We start from the raw sequence: 16,206 nt of genomic DNA on the forward strand, positions 1-16,206 counted from the left end.
CACCAAAGAGAACATTCTCTTGTTTGAAAAATGCACATATAAATAATTTTTTGATAGTCATAAAGTGGCTCGATGGACAGTTAATATACCGGTATATCAATATAGATGGCGTCATATGATTACTCAGCAGCTTTAATAACCTCACTAGATGTGAATGGTCAGTGATCAACGTGGAACCACACAGAGAACACGGATCAAGTAAATAAAAGGTCGTCCTAATTGACGCTCAGTCTGAGCGCGTACCCGCCGACACCGAGTCTGCCGGGGTAATGGAGCGCACTGACCACTTAGCCGTCCGGTATTGTGAGGGTCACGGTTACCTGTCATAGGGGAGTGGATATTTACGTGTGGGAGATTAAAAATACATACACTTAAAAACAACAACTGTCAATAAACATCTTGTTTACTACGTAATCCAATGACGTAAACACATTTTCAAGTACATGGAATGTGAATTCGGGATTTAAAGTTGTTTCTCTCCATTTCGCACGTTATAAATACACTATACAGAAATAAAATCTATACATTCTCCAGAATTTCGCGGTCACTTATATAAATAAATAAACCCTTGAGGAATAAACACGGGTACACGTTTAGTTATTGTTATTGCTATAACAATAAATTATTGTTATTTCTGTGTAATGTATCACGATGTCCTGTAAATGATATCTAACCGCTTCAGTGACCTCAACAAAATATGTTTACACATGAATGAAGTACGCTGAGCGGACTGACCAAGTTTGAAAGTATATATAAATGAGTAGCTCGTCAAACTTATGTAAATGTAGAATATTTGAATACGACTGGTCAAGACGAAAATGTTCAACAAAAATTGCCTGTGCTTGACCCTTTTGGTTTGCCTCGTAGGAGTTCAAATTGCAGGTAATCGTTCTGTTTATTAAGTGAGTTGATTATGCAATCTGGCTGCACATTTTGTTAATCATGCAGCATCTTTTTTTCATCGAATCTCTGTTGCTGTCAGATCGATTTGACACTAAACATCAAACTACAAACTGGTTATGTAAATTCAGGAACATATGATTTTTTTTCGATAACTTCTTAAAACTTGTTTCAAATTCATTACCAACGAAGGAAATTTAATTTGAAGAATTTAAGTTTAAAAATATCCTTATCACTGTGTTTGCAGTTTGAAAACCTCTATTTCAAAGAATAGACATTAACGTTACGACAAACTGCTTCTTTATTTCCATTTCAAATTAAAATAATTAATGTGAATCTGGCTATCGACTTTATAGTTTTAATTTGACATACATGTACTAAAATTCTCATTTTAACAACACACTTACGTTGACTATAAATACGCTCTCAATATATATATTATACATGTACTGAAAAGTTGAATTTTTTTTTTTAAATGAAAGTTTTTTGTCTTTAGATGCAAATTATCACGTCTTAAAGAATAAGCATCCATTTTTGAGACAAGGTTTATATAAAACTAATAAAATCACTGTTTTTACCTCTGTTTTGCATCCCAAAATTTTGAAACTGATATCTACATATCAAGCTGATTTCAAGTACAGTATTACATGCATGTTCTGTTTCAGAATATCGAGATTAAGTAACTCGTACTATAGATCATTCAATTATTTCAATTGAAATGTTATGCAAAGTATATGCTCGATAGCTAAAATAGGAATAAGCATTAATTGACCATGATATATCAAATTTTACATACAATAAATATCGTGTCGTAATGTGTTTCCGATAGTCATGTGTTTCCGATAGTCTATTTTGGTCGTGTGAGTTTTCTCTAAAATTTACGTTGAATTAAAAGGCTTAGAAAACAATCAAAAATAATATAGAACATATTCAAAATGTTATATCACATTTATGTTACATGTATAAGTATTATTTTATAAAAATGTTGATGAATTATACTATCGGAAACACATGACGCACATTTTTATTGGTCAAATGTGGCATCCAGTTTATTTAAAGCTACAAATTGAATACATTGACGACAAACTTTGATTTTGTATCAGCGATTTTTAATGCTATGTCTAAAGTTAAAAACGATATAGTTTCAAAATTGTTAACAAAAAAACAGTCATTAGAGGCAACGTTTAGTGTTAGACTATCAGAAACTCATGGCGCCAGGATAGGAGTAGTTGGCGAATTCACATGTAATTAGATATGTACGCGTAAAAGTAAATTATTTGCGAAAGATTTTGAAAAATTTTAAATAAAGGCAAAATATAAACTAGTTCATAAATCATATGCTGATCACATAAAATATTTTGCAAGTGGTTTTTTATTCGAAGTTTCTCTTGATTTTTCATCAGCTGGCGGTAAACCGTCAAGGTGTCCTTACGGCTTCCTGTACGACAAACGAACCCGGACCTGTGTGGAACAAATTTGTAAACCCGGATATACTTACAGCGAATTCCTGGACTCCTGCTACTCAGGTCAGTCAGTAATCTCCCTTTGATTTGAACAGGGTTATAAATGTGCATGTGCATGTAAATACATAAGATGATATTACATTGGAGAGATTCTTTAATGAATTTAAATATATAGTTTTAGTTTTGCAAATATAACATACGAGGATATGTAAGAATGTTATGATCCAGGAAGTGGAAAATACCTCATACTCTTGAAAATGTACTACACATGACTAAAAATAGCCCCCCCCCCCCCCCCACCACCCCTTTTCCCCCATACGGAAAACAAAATTATTTTGCGGAACCTCTTGGAACAATTTTGGGATCTGTGCATACAATTACAACCGAAAAAATTGTTATTCCGTTGTTGCTGTTCATGCTTTATACCTCTTATATATATAAATGTGTGATAAGTTAGCGTTATGTAGCAATAATTCATCACAAAATTAATTTCGCAAGGAAACTTTATCAATAACTTTTAGAATTAGCGGTATTCTTTGAAAATTTTGAATTGTGGAAAATCAGTTCAACTTTAGATTATATAAGATTTAACGTGGACTTTAAAGGGGGTCAAAGTACTGACTGAAAAAGTGCAAACGGGTAATGAAAAAAAAAATGAAATAATCTGATATAATTAAAAAAATAAATAAATAAACGAGAAATTAAAGAAAAAAAATGTACATTGGACATTTCAAATGAATAAAAAATGTATATTTATAAAAACAAATCATCGATGGTAGGAAAGAATAAAAATACATATCGTTAACCGTTATCAAAATTGAAATTATTTGATTTAGGAGAAAAAAATTTAGAAATCAAACGTTCAAGCTTATAAAAGTCATTAAAATTTTTAGATTTTTTTCAAAGTGTTATTGATATTCGTATTGTCAAATAATTTTTTTTAAAGTTTCATCATCAACGGATTCTTTTGTATGTAAATCTTATAAAAACATTTTTAGAAATGCGAAACTACAACGATATTTTTTACGTATTTAAAAAAAAAAACCACCATATCATGTGAAACTTTTTTAAAATTTTTGTGTGTGTGTTTTTTTTTTCAGAATCAGGTGACATCACGACGAAGGTCTGTTGTAACGGTTCGCTGGTCGGCTGAAACATCCGGGACATTTACCCCAAGGAGTCAAGATCAACCACTTTATTTTGTTGTTATTGAAATAAATCATGACCTAGAAATGTCGTCAATTTTCTGTTACATAAAAATAATTCCGATCGCATTAAGGAATTTAATTTTTGTTGTTTTAATGGGCGAGAAGGTCGAGGCCATTTATAGACTAAAAATAATTCCTCTAAAAGGAGAGCTTTATATAAAGATAAGAAAAAAAATCAGATTTATGATTATAATTTTTTTCCCTAAAATAGATCATAGTTTATGGCTAAAATTCATATTTTGATGTAGATAGTATCGGTAATTTGGTCAGCACACAATCTCCTTAAACTTTATTTATGACCCGTAAACTATTGATGATTTTCTTGTTTTAGCGAATGATTCCGTAATGCATGTTTCTCAGCGTGAAAGCAAGCGTACATATCAACACTTTGAATAAATCTGCGTCAAGTGGCAGATCGTCAGAAACATCAATATTGTTGTGTCCCGCTGATTCTCTTCAATTGAGGGTGGTGACATCGCCACAAGATAGTGGTGGGGACACGCCCGAGGTGTTACGATCAATATCGGAAGTAAAGGTGAACAATTACACGTTTATTTCGTCTTAAATCAAAATCAATCAAACATTGCATAATTTCATCAACTTGATTTTTCATTTAGAATTATAGTTTTTAAACAATGCTTTTATAAATTTAATTTTTCATTCAAAATATTTTTTAAACAACGAAAAAATAATTAATTAGATAAAAAAAAAATTGTTAGAAATGGTTCAATATTTCCCCCCTTCGCAATTTATGTACTTTGAAATTTAGGAGGTTGCAATAATTCTAAAACTAGACAGTATGCAACTAATGAATTATTACGGGGGGCATTCAAAAATTTTCGCAAACACTGATTAAGCATGGTTTAGTTTAAGAAATTCGCAAGAAAGGAAATGTCCAAATCTGATGGCAGGATACACGCATCAAATCAACGACCATTCAAGCCGCCGGTTTTTTTTTTCAAGTACCTATCCACGCTTAGAATAACTACAGATTCCAAGATGGAAAAATCTTGAAAAGAAAAAAATTCATACGATATACAAAAGACTATGGAGAAAACAAAAATATCGAAAAGGAATACACACGCGCCTGCGCTCTCGATCATGGCCCAAGGCGTCTTGCGGGGGGATTTCTTCTTGGAGCCGACGAAAACAATTAGCAGCGCGCAGCGGGGAGTCCCCGCTCGGTTGAACCGTCAAGTGCCTACGTCCGTGCGTCGTATTGTACGCTGACGGGAGCAGTATGGAGTTGTCATACGCTGTTAGGGTAAACAAGGCGATGAATTCGTCACTCGGAAACTCCAGCCCCGGTCGCGAACAACGGGATTTTAATTGCCCATCGCAGTTGATTTTGACATTTAATTATCTTAAGAGAAAAAAGAGAGTTGGGTATATAAAGTGTTCCTGATCATTACAAAATGATGACTTTATAGAATTGCTGAACGTCACAGGCAGGGAAAAGACAGAGGTATAGCTGAGAGTTTTATTTTTTTTGGATCGCTAATTTAGTCATTTTCTGTAAGACATGAACTTTAGGGCCTTAACAAGTTTTGCTGGCTCGTTGCAATGGAATACACGCAAACAATACCTGTGAGATTTTACGAATATTGTCGAGCTTTTGAAGAAGAAATTGACAATTGCTGCAAGTCTATCAGTAGAGAAATAATTGCCGAGACGAACTTCAATCCAAAACAGTACAAGTTATACCCCTATCAAATACAGGAGGAGCCACAAAACGACGTATTCGAGGAGACGGGAGATCTGGGGTTACTTCCCTTTAGAGACGAGAGTTTAGAAAAAGCGCCGAGAGACGCCGCGAATTTCCGAGAACGACGAAGAATGCTCAGCATCAACTCTGCGTTTGAGGAACTGAGACTCCATGTGCCGACATTTCCGTATGAGAAGCGGTTATCTAAGATTGACACCCTGCGTCTGGCCATTGCCTATATTGCCTTGTTACGGGATCTATTGGAGGCGGATGTAGATGATCCCTTGGTTTATGTTGAAGAAATCCTAAACTCGCCCGACCAGACCAGGTCACATGTGATTTGGAACACTAGTGGTAAACATTATGTTGTTCATAATTAAATTGTAAAACAATGAAAAACAAACTAATTATTGATGAAAAAAATAATTATACATGTAATAGGTGATTTGAAAATCAAATGATATGTTGTTCATAATTTTTAGAGTGGTTTTTGAAGGATGAAAGATTTGTCGATAATACAGATGAAATAATTAACTGAATAAATTTAAACAAATGAGTTAAAATGGTTAAAATAAAATTAAACAAATGAGTGATTGAAGAAATGGATGTATGAACAAATGAATGCATATACATTTAATAAGTAATAAATATTTCATTTTCCATTTCTTTTTACCGTTAACAAATTTAGATAATGTTGATGGATAAATAAATAAATGAATAAATAGATAGTGATGACTTTGGTTGGCCCTCGGAAATAAAAAGAAATAAAACAGTATTTTTTTTTGTATTCTAAATATATTTCTGTATTTGAATGACTAATCACTTCAAGTTAAGTAAATAAATGATTGTAAAAACAATTTAAAGTTATTGAAAGAAAAAATGTTGATACTATCTTGAATTTGATATATTTGCGTCATTTATTAAAAATGATTACAGCTGTCAGTTAAAGCGCTATATGAACATTATTTTTTAAACAAAAATATGGTGTTAATTTTGATTTAATTAAATTGGTTGGTTGGTAATAAATCTTATTTCATTTAAAACGAATATGAAATTAAAGCATCGGAACACAAACCAGGGTTAGATCCACCCCCCCCCCCCTCCCCATAAATGTGAAAAAAACGCACTCAAATTTAATTCAAGGAAAATGAGTAGAGAAAAACAGCACTGTTTAAAACTTCTTGCTTACTGTCCTTTTTTATATACTGTAATTTTTTTAGTCATGTTGTATAGTTTATTTGTTAATTATATCGGATATTATATATTTAATTATATCAGTTACTGATTTATTCAACCGAATTATGTCACAATTGATACTCAATATTCTAAAGTGAGCCTTTTTTAAGTGGGAAGTTAATTTTACAAAATTGAAAATAAATTAAACATTGGGAAATGATAAATTCATAATCATTGCTTTTATTTTGAAAAAAGTGCTATTGCGCACTGAAAATTAACGCTTTGTTGGAGGATATTCCATAATGGACTCGACGGGAAAGACTGTATGTGGGAAAGGGGGGGGGGGGCGTATTAAATGTTATTTATCGATATGTTTACATGTTAAAACATTAGAGAGTATATTATTTAAAGCAATTTTCATGCTAATTTTTTTTTTTTTACGAATATGTTATTTTCTACTAAAATGACAAAAATATCATGGTTTTTAAATTTCTATTAGCCATATTTTTTGTGGGAAAAGCCGTTAAGAAGCCTTAATTGAAGCAAAATTGAATTATTGTCCTCCTGTACAAAAATTGATCTGCCATATATATTCCTTTGAAGAGAAATCTTTCTTCTGACAAAAAGCCATGATTTTTTTCAAATCTTATTTATCATAAAAGTTTAAGTTACATGCATACATATCATACTAGCAGGTTTTGCAGCAAAATTCTATAACATACAGCTCACATGCATTGCTTTAAATATATTCAGAATACAGGACATTCAATTACCAAGAATGCCTATCCTACCCCAAACAAATTTCCTTTTAAAAGTTTGTTGTTCTTTTATGTTTAAACAAAGTTCTCTATGTCTAATTGTTCTGCTAATTGTTAAGCTGGCTTAACACACTATAATAATTTGAAAAAATCACCGAAATGTATATACTTTGAGGTATATTAATGCCACTATTTCCTTCCGAGAAAATCACGTAGATTTTTAAGATGACTCTGTATTTTGATTTGTTCATATCTAAAATTAAACTTATCACGAACTTTTTTTTTTTTACTATGTTGCAATAAAATGAGAGAGAGAGAGAGAGAGAGAGAGAGAGAGAGAGAGAGAGAGAGAGAGAGAGAGAGAGAGAGCGAGAGAGAGAGAATCTATCTTTTAGCTCTACTGTATATAATAATATCAAAATAATATATTCTTACTCCATTGTTTTGTTTGTAGATCTAACGGCGAGAATTGCATGGATCAAATGGGAAAATTTGGGTGTGCATAGGAAGCAGAATGAGACATGCCACCTCCAGATGTAAGTTCCGGGATATCTCGAGGATAAACCATAGGGAGATGCATACAATTCGAGGGGTCCCGAGAACCGATGTGAGAGAGGTCCCGATGTTTGGCGAGTGAGTGAAATCGTGTTATTTATTGTGAATAAAAGTGTTATTGTTTTGATGAAGTTTTATTTTAGTTGAAAACTTAACTTTACAAATGATTTAGGTTTTCAGAAAATATTTGTTGACGTTTTTTAAAAATACCTTTTCTATCCACAAGACCTATTAATTTGATGTATTTATTAATAGATAGTTTTACTTTTTCTTTAATCAAGAAATGGTCTCTTTACCATATGAAAAAACAGCACAGAATTCTGTATTTTAAGAGAAGTTTGGGTTTATTTAATTAAAAGTCACGACTTGAGTATTTTAAACAGATACCGTGGAATCATTAAAATTCGTGGTGGCTCAATTTTCGTGCATTCGTGGATAACCCCCACCCCCCTTACGAATCTAAATCCTCAACGAAAACAAATTTAAAAAGACTAATCTTTGTCACTAAAACAGTATCCGACGCATCCACGAAATTACATCCCCGCGAATGAACAAAATAGTCACAGTCCAGGAGAATTGGCCCCCACGAATTTCAATGATTCCACAGTACTTCCTACAATCGATCAGGCGGCAATATTATTGTTTTCCGTTTTGTCTATTTTATCTCGTTTGCGTAGATATGTATAGAATTAATATCAAAAGTCGAAAAAAAAAATAATAGAAAATCACATTTCACACCAGTAAACAACTGTACAAACACACTCACATAGAAATACGCTAACAGAAATTCAACAACCATTTTTATCCGCTTCTTATATTTGTTCTTGAATCCGCATTCAGACATCATTTCAAAATAATGCACTAGAAATGATAATGTATAAAACTCCAAAAGTAAAACAGCAAAAACAAAACATATTTTACAGAATAACTTCAACAATTTTGTAAAATATGCAATCAACGAAAAAGGATTTTTAAAAACCCCGATTAACGATAAATAACAGGGATTGGGATTGTTTATACATGAAATAAAAATTTTATACACTTGTTTAAACAGAGAAATAACGCCTTCAGGCTTTCGACAGAAAATAGCACATAATATAAGTGTTCCATAGTTCCTATCCATAGTCAAATGTGTTTTGCATTTTGCATAAATTTCTTTATGGAAACTAAGAAAGCACAAATATACATACAAGTCTTCAAGAAATTAAGCCAGAATATAGAGGTTTACAGCATTTCTTAACAGGTTCAAATTTGTCTGGTTCTATTTTTTCAAATGAATTTTACACATTTTTATTAAAGAGCAAAGATGTCTTTACGATCAACAGGATATTAATGTGTTCAATACCTGTACCTTAGCTTCTTTGTGAGAGTAAAATGTGTTTAGCAGTATTTGCACAAAATTTTCACTTGAATTTTTTTTATCACAAATAATAAAGCTCAGAAATAACCTCTTGTCTATCAACTTTGTCTTCTTTTAATATATTGTTTGTAAGAAGTCGGCAGGCACTCGTAAAGTTTGACTTAACCGGTTCCTCACTAACAAAGTTTCTGTCTGGTCGGGCCAATAATCGCGGCGGTTTAGGGGAGAAAGAAGGGGGCTGTTTTGTCGTAGACGAGGTACGGGTTTGCGAGGAAAACTGACTTTTCTTTCTACACAGAACATACAGGTTGAACACTTTCCAAATGGCTTTCCTTGTCTGCAAAAGAAAATTAATTCTCAGGAGATAAAGAGAAGACTAAAAATGAGATTTTAAAGATTACAATTAACGGAGAAGTCAGCTACAATTATATACAGCAAGTAGTTTTAGACTTTTTTTCTATAAAATGGTCAATTACTTTAGTATATGTAATTATCTAAACATGAATTACGCAAAAATTGCTGTGTCAAACTCACCTTTTTATCAAACGTGATAATCAGCACCGCTACTATCAAACCCTGAAATATTGGTTTTATTACACGTTCAATCAATAAAAAAAATCATATACATGTAGTTCATTATCACGGATTTGATTTTCAGGTTAAATGATAAATCTTTATAGTTGAAATTTTGGAATTAAGACTAGCATAATCACATGTACTTTATTCATACATAATTACATGTATCTAAAGCACTGTGAGCGAATTTTGTTTTCATTTTTTTCTTTTAAAATCTACTAGATTAAAAATGTCTGACATGTACCTGGTATGCATGGTAAATCTTGTCTGCGTTGTAGAACACGTGGTTGTTTTTAATGTCAATATTTACTTCCGGTAGAATCTCGAATCCGAAGTATCTAACTTCCATCAGTGGGATCAGAATAATGTAAAATCTTGCAATCTTCCTAAATTTTAAAGAAATGCTTCCATAGATTTTTACTTCCATGAATGAAACTAAATGCCATTTTATCTATGCTATATATTATCATTGAAATTCACAACATGTCAGATTATGTTTTTACATTGTAAGATATACAAGTATGCATATTTGTCGATGACTTTGCTGAAAAATAAATCTAATCTAGTACACGTGTAGATATTATCTGCCTGGCAGGAATAGGTACAAATGTTAGGCTATAAAAGTATGATTAAAATTAAACCTTTTCTTATACAAATAAATTAAAACTTTCCCTAAAAGCTTGCCTGATTAAACAAAATTATTCAATGGAAGCAGACATGTTTCAATTCGACTATCTTATAAGAAATGAATTTTAATTTTCGTTGCTGATCATAAATTCATAAACTGGACGTGCAGATTTAAGAAAAAATTTCAGTCTTTTTTTCGATCTAGTGCATAACATGTATATAACTTGAAATAAGATTATTTCATTAAAATAAATAAAGATAAATAAGCAAGATGTTATTAACAAAAATACATTTGTGATTTGTGATTATTCAAATCTGCCGGGCAATGATCATTTTTATCTTAACGAAGGAGTTTGAATTTGAAATAAAGGTTTTAAACAGATTAATTCAAGCCTATATTAATTTCGCCATCAAACATCAACATTTGTTTTGTTGAGAAAAGCAGTAATGTACTCCGATACTTAAGTTATTCATGTATATCTGATTAATAGCTTTTGAAAATTAAGAAAACAGTTGCAAATATATTATTTATAGGGGAAATGAAACAGTCACTAGCGTAAGAGTGAACTTATCATGAGTATTTTCCTTGTAACAATAATTTACTGTGTACACATATCTGAATACACCAAACTAGTGAGTTATCTTTCATTGCTCTCTGGATACCAATAGGTGACCATTACCACAATCTCCCTGGCTTTACTATTTCTTCACTCGCCCAGTGGTGACAAATCAACCCACGAAGGACGTCGACATACATCATAATAGTAACCTGAAGTAAGATTTTGAAACTCAATCAGTATACGCTATAATTGGTTCGAGATGATATATTTATAGCTATGCTTTTTTTCTTTTATCACAACTGAAAGATCTCTCAGATGGTGTACAATGTACCATGTATTCTTGTTCATTATTATCATGTAGAATGTCTAAAATTTAAAGAACTTTTCTCAGATTTGCCATTATTATCTACAAAATACCGTTTTGGTAATCATTAGACGAAGCAAAACAAGAAAATAATAATATATAAAAATATCTATATCGCCTGAACATATATCATTTTAAGTTAACGTAAAGGATTTTATCTTCATCACCTGTACGTGTTAGTACAAAATAGAATGAAACTTTTCACAATAAAATTATTCAGTATCTCGACAAAGGAAAGTCTACTTTTGCTGAAAATTGATGCTTAAAAAAGAAATAATAACTTTTCCGTTGATATATTTGTTTAGAATGTCATTATTATTATCAACAAAGTTAATGCACATCTTACTATGTGCAAAAACAAAATGGGTCCACGTAATATCCAGGCAAGCTTAGAGTTTTGAGTCAAATTCCAACACCTGAAAAGTAAAACATCCTATTTGTTCACGTAGCAATAGATAACATTCTTATTTCATTTTCCATGCTACACAATCTTAATTATTAAATAAAAATGCAATCAATTTAATAAAATCAAAATTATTCGCTAACTCACAGAAAATTCGCTTCTAGTTCCGCCTTAAGAGTCATCCAAGTGATAACAAACACTATTGGAATACCTACGTAAATACAAAGAAGGACAACAAAGATATGATTATTATCATTCAAACTAATTTCTTTCCTTTATTAAAATGTTTGATTTATGTTATAAATATGAACAAATTACCAATTAAACTACTTGTTTGTACTATTTAAATGTAGAAGCGCATCCTTTCGTTGGATCAAATTTTCAATGTTTTTTTAACCAAAAAAAAAAGAAATATTTACCCCATCCAATCAGTGTATACAGTCCGGTTCTTCGTCGTTTGGTGGAGTATTTACCGTATACAACTTGATGCAAGAAGAATGCTTCCGTGAACATCCACAAAACACAAACAGATTTTGAGTATTCACTAAGAGGAATAAGAACTTTGCATTCCCAATTCTGAAATAAAAATTGAAGGAAATCTTGTTATAATTGTAGTTTTTTTTGTATATGTGTTATTTGTTATTGAATTGTTATCCTAACAAAGAATTGGCTTGCTTTTTTCAGATCGGTTAAAACCAGTTTTGGTGAAAGGCTGCATATATGTAAAATCATATATAATATCTTTGATTTTGTGTCATCTGTATTGACAGTAGTAAACTTTTAATTCAGAAAGACCACCATTTCTTCATTTCTATATTTTAGAAAATCTTAATATCACAGATTTATTTACTCTGTCATTTGATCGTAGGTTGATGACGTCACCGCCTGTTGTCCAATCAGAACCACTTTCTTCAATCAAGCTTTGTTTTAAATATGACGCAAAATCATTCACAATGAACGCAGCAAGCAGGTGCGTTGTGAAGAATCCGAAACGTAAAGAGGATTTTCTGTAATAAAAAACATCCTTTTTTATCTAAATCAATACAACGTGTTCCTTTTCATAGTTATAAAGCTATTTCAAAGAAATGCGAAGAAGTCAGAATAAAAGAGTGTTTAAAGATAATAAATTTCTTAAAAGAATTTTTTTTAATGCAGTTAGATGATATTTTTGCATATCGTTTAAAACACTTATAAATAAATCTATTTTGAAAATACTATAATAATAACAATTTATACTTAACAGAATGTTGTCAATTTCGATAAACTAAATCATACCTAATAGATGTGGACACCTAAGACAGTTTAATCAGTTTTGATATTTTACATTAAAATCTAAATGTAGCATTGAACAACTTGAAATGGAATTTTCATGTTGAAATATCTGTAACAAAGGTTTTCTTCTGTGTCGACAGAAAAGCTTTTAAGAAGCTTAAATTGAAGAAGAAAAAAAAAACAATTTAATGTTATATGTTATAATGTTATATATACAGTATTTTTTTCTAACATTGTAATATGTTTGATAAATACGGTCTTCCAAATTAATTGTGTCAAATTATATTCAGAATCTATAATACAAAATTTAAATGCGAACGTTACTTATCAATGATACTCAGTTTCTGTAGAAGTGGAAAGGCTGTAGAGTGTACAAAGATCCCGACGTTATTGTAATAATATATATATATATATATATATATATATATATATATATATATATATATATATATATATATATATATATATATATATATATATATATATATATATTTTAAACAAAATTAGCAATGACTTTCATTTTTTTTTACAAAACAAAACATCAGGTAAGTTATATACCTAATTTCAAACTAAAGAATTTGGCTTTGCAAATTAAAAAAATGTCTTTGAAATTATTACAGCAAATAAATATGTGACATTAAGAAAATCGTTTAGGTTTATTTTAGATAAACGAATTGTTTGTTCACATCATTTACTTTTTGTTTGACCTCACAATAATAATATACACATGTACATTCATCATTTCTGTTCATATAACTTATGTACTATTCTATGGTTTAAGTGAATCAACTAAATTGAACCTTTACAAATATAAATCTTTACCAGTTTTAATATATAGTACTTTCCTCTGATTAAACGTAATCTCTTAAAAGCTAAAGATAAACAAAAACCTTTCATAAGAGTACTTTGTAAAGCAAAATCTATCTCTATAAAATCACAATTAATGTTGCTTTAAACAAACTCACCTCTTGTACAACAGTGTAAATGTCACAGCAATGAGCGAACAGAGCGAGATGGCATACCCTATGTTGAATGCTATGCTGATATATCTTAAAACTTCCTGAAATAATCCCATAGTTTACTTCCAGCAACTTTAAATTTTATTTTATATTCTAAATTCCTTCCCATATTATTTTGTTCAATCTTTATAATTCTCCCTATAATACCGTGGAATCATTTAAATTCGCGGGCGCAAGTTAAATTAAATTTTACAGGTTCGTTCAGACATAATTTCGTATATCTTATACCTTCAAAAGGAGATATGACTTTAGGACCCTTACTCAATAATACTTGGAGGATGCTAATTCGTAAATGAGAGGTACCCACGAGGTCCATGAAAATTGAGCCACAACGAAATTTAAAGATTGTACAGTATTTATTTGAAAACGTCTTTTTTTTATCATCAAATAAACGTGAAAGTGCCAAGAAAAAGCAAAGTTAATTTTTTTTCTTGGAACCAAAATATACAGAATTTACATTTTGTAAGTTCAACGTACGTGATCTACTGGGAGAAAGAGATTCCTGTTGTTCTGCAAGCAGTCTCCTAAATACTGCAAGCTGACGTTCTCTTGCATAGGGAGAATCGTGCTTGTATTTTTCCCGCAGAGAAGAGACATCTGTCCTACAGAGTACAAAAATGTATATATCCCTTGATACCATTTTGATCTAAATTCTCTTTAAAAAAAAAGGAAGAAAAAGAAGCACTGCGTGACTCTTTGTGTCCTGAATGTTTAACATATTGTAATAATGTGTGGGTTTTCAGTAAAAAAAAAATACCACAGATGTGTTCGTAATCCATTTACACTAGAAGGCATCATTTCTTTCAGGATAAAAACAAATTCAAAAACATATTTATGTCAAGCCGGCTGTGCAGCTTATATTATCTTAATTTCATCAGAGTCTGAATTTAGCTTGCCGAAGTAGGAAGATAAAATCTCTATGGTATGGTATTTACAAATCCAATGCAACAGTGGTATACATTGACTTTTCAACAGTTTTTTTTCAATATTTAGTTTTTTAGTTTGGTACTGATCACGAACTACAGAAAAAATGGTTTTTTTTCATTACAGGAATATTTGATAAGAAATTCTGTGATTTCATATAAAGAGAACACATATTTTGAAAAGTATGAATAGGTAAGTTTCAATGGTTCTGTAGAAAATATACGTTACCTGTACAACACATGACTAATCTAAGGAATATCATTGGATGAAGCTGTTTAAAGTCAGATAATGATTATCCAGAGTTCAGCCACATTGTTGTCAGTTTTATCCAATCATCGCTCGACATTTAAATTATTCTCTGTGTTTATAGGCAGTAGGTAGTGCATCCATTACTCTGTCTTTCCCTACTAAAACTGTTTTCAAACGGTAATATGAATTTTTTAATTTTAGGATTTAAAGGCCCGTTTCATTATATTCTTAGTTTGTTGACATGGTGTATTTTTTACAAAAAAAAAATGTTATTTGGTGTACACTTAATGTTCTGAGTAATCTCTAAGTATTCAAAAACTTTTGATACTTAACTCCCTTTTAAAAAAAAAAGTCCTTGTCGATCATGGTTTTTTGTTATTATGTAATATCAACACAATAATGCATTTGTACTCCCGGACGTTTTATCTATTTAACTTCCGGTATTTTATACTTTGTCAATTTATTTCACTGTCTTTTGGCTCGTGTTTTTTTCCTTTATTTGCAAACGGTATCGCCCGTCCTATATTTCCACAGACATAGTTAGAAGAAGAAAGTCTTTATAATTAACAAAGTTTTTTTCAAAAACAATGTTTTTAATTCACCTACTCTTAAAATCCCCGCTGACAACGAAGGCGAAAAGAGAGGGGCGAAAATAAAACAGTAGTGTATATTTTCTTGTATACATTGAAATGTTTGCATGCTTTATAATTGAATGATTGATATGTTTATTTGCTTTCTGATTGGATGATATGATATGTTTACTTGCTTTCTGATTGGATGATATGATATGTTTACTTGCTTTGTGATTTGATGACATAATATGTTTATTTGCTTTCTGATTGGGTGATATAATATGTTAACTTGCTTTCTGATTGGATGATTTGATATGTTTACTTGCTTTCTGATTGGATATCATCTTCCAAGAATCCACATCCATGCTTTGCCGGATGTTCGATGATCGTATTATGCCAACATAATTTGTTCCAAAATGACTTACAGTGTAGACCTAAAATGAAGCAGTAAAATGTTAAAAGAAAACACAAAAAGGCTCTACAAATATCCTTCAAAGGATTCACAAAGGTGTACA

At 31.0% G+C, this 16,206-nt stretch overlaps 2 protein-coding genes across 2 annotated transcripts; one reads left to right on the forward strand and one right to left on the reverse strand.

The window, feature by feature from the left end:
- Positions 1-4,988: 4,988 nt before the first annotated feature.
- On the forward strand, positions 4,989-7,880 carry LOC128162558 (helix-loop-helix protein 13-like). Its single transcript, XM_052825797.1, has 2 exons — positions 4,989-5,630; positions 7,665-7,880. Exons 1-2 carry the CDS (start codon positions 5,135-5,137, stop codon positions 7,748-7,750), a joined length of 582 nt encoding a protein of 193 aa, XP_052681757.1. The 5' UTR covers positions 4,989-5,134; the 3' UTR covers positions 7,751-7,880.
- A 1,298-nt stretch (positions 7,881-9,178) lies between these two features.
- LOC128162554 (secretin receptor-like) lies at positions 9,179-14,549 on the reverse strand. The gene is made up of 10 exons (XM_052825795.1): positions 14,424-14,549; positions 13,893-13,987; positions 12,506-12,662; positions 12,075-12,231; positions 11,803-11,866; positions 11,599-11,668; positions 11,009-11,097; positions 9,946-10,087; positions 9,660-9,701; positions 9,179-9,462 (listed from the first exon to the last, which is right to left on the reverse strand). Exons 1-10 carry the CDS (start codon positions 14,541-14,543, stop codon positions 9,187-9,189), a joined length of 1,212 nt encoding a protein of 403 aa, XP_052681755.1. The 5' UTR covers positions 14,544-14,549; the 3' UTR covers positions 9,179-9,186.
- Positions 14,550-16,206: the final 1,657 nt, after the last annotated feature.

The sequence above is a fragment of the Crassostrea angulata genome, chromosome 9 (genome assembly GCF_025612915.1).
Source record: "Crassostrea angulata isolate pt1a10 chromosome 9, ASM2561291v2, whole genome shotgun sequence".
NCBI lineage: Eukaryota > Metazoa > Mollusca > Bivalvia > Ostreida > Ostreidae > Magallana > Magallana angulata.

Coding starts and splice junctions, on each gene's coding strand:
- LOC128162558 (XM_052825797.1), top strand. CDS start 5,135: ATGGAATACACGCAAACAATACCTGTGAGATTTTACGAATATTGTCGA. Junction 5,631..7,664: donor TGTGATTTGGAACACTAGTG/GTAAACATTATG, acceptor TTTTGTTTGTAG/ATCTAACGGCGAGAATTGCA.
- LOC128162554 (XM_052825795.1), bottom strand. CDS start 14,543: ATGTCTCTTCTCTGCGGGAAAAATACAAGCACGATTCTCCCTATGCAA. Junction 13,988..14,423: donor TCTTTCTCCCAGTAGATCAC/GTACGTTGAACT, acceptor GGATTATTTCAG/GAAGTTTTAAGATATATCAG. Junction 11,867..12,074: donor GTATACACTGATTGGATGGG/GTAAATATTTCT, acceptor GTATTTACGTAG/GTATTCCAATAGTGTTTGTT.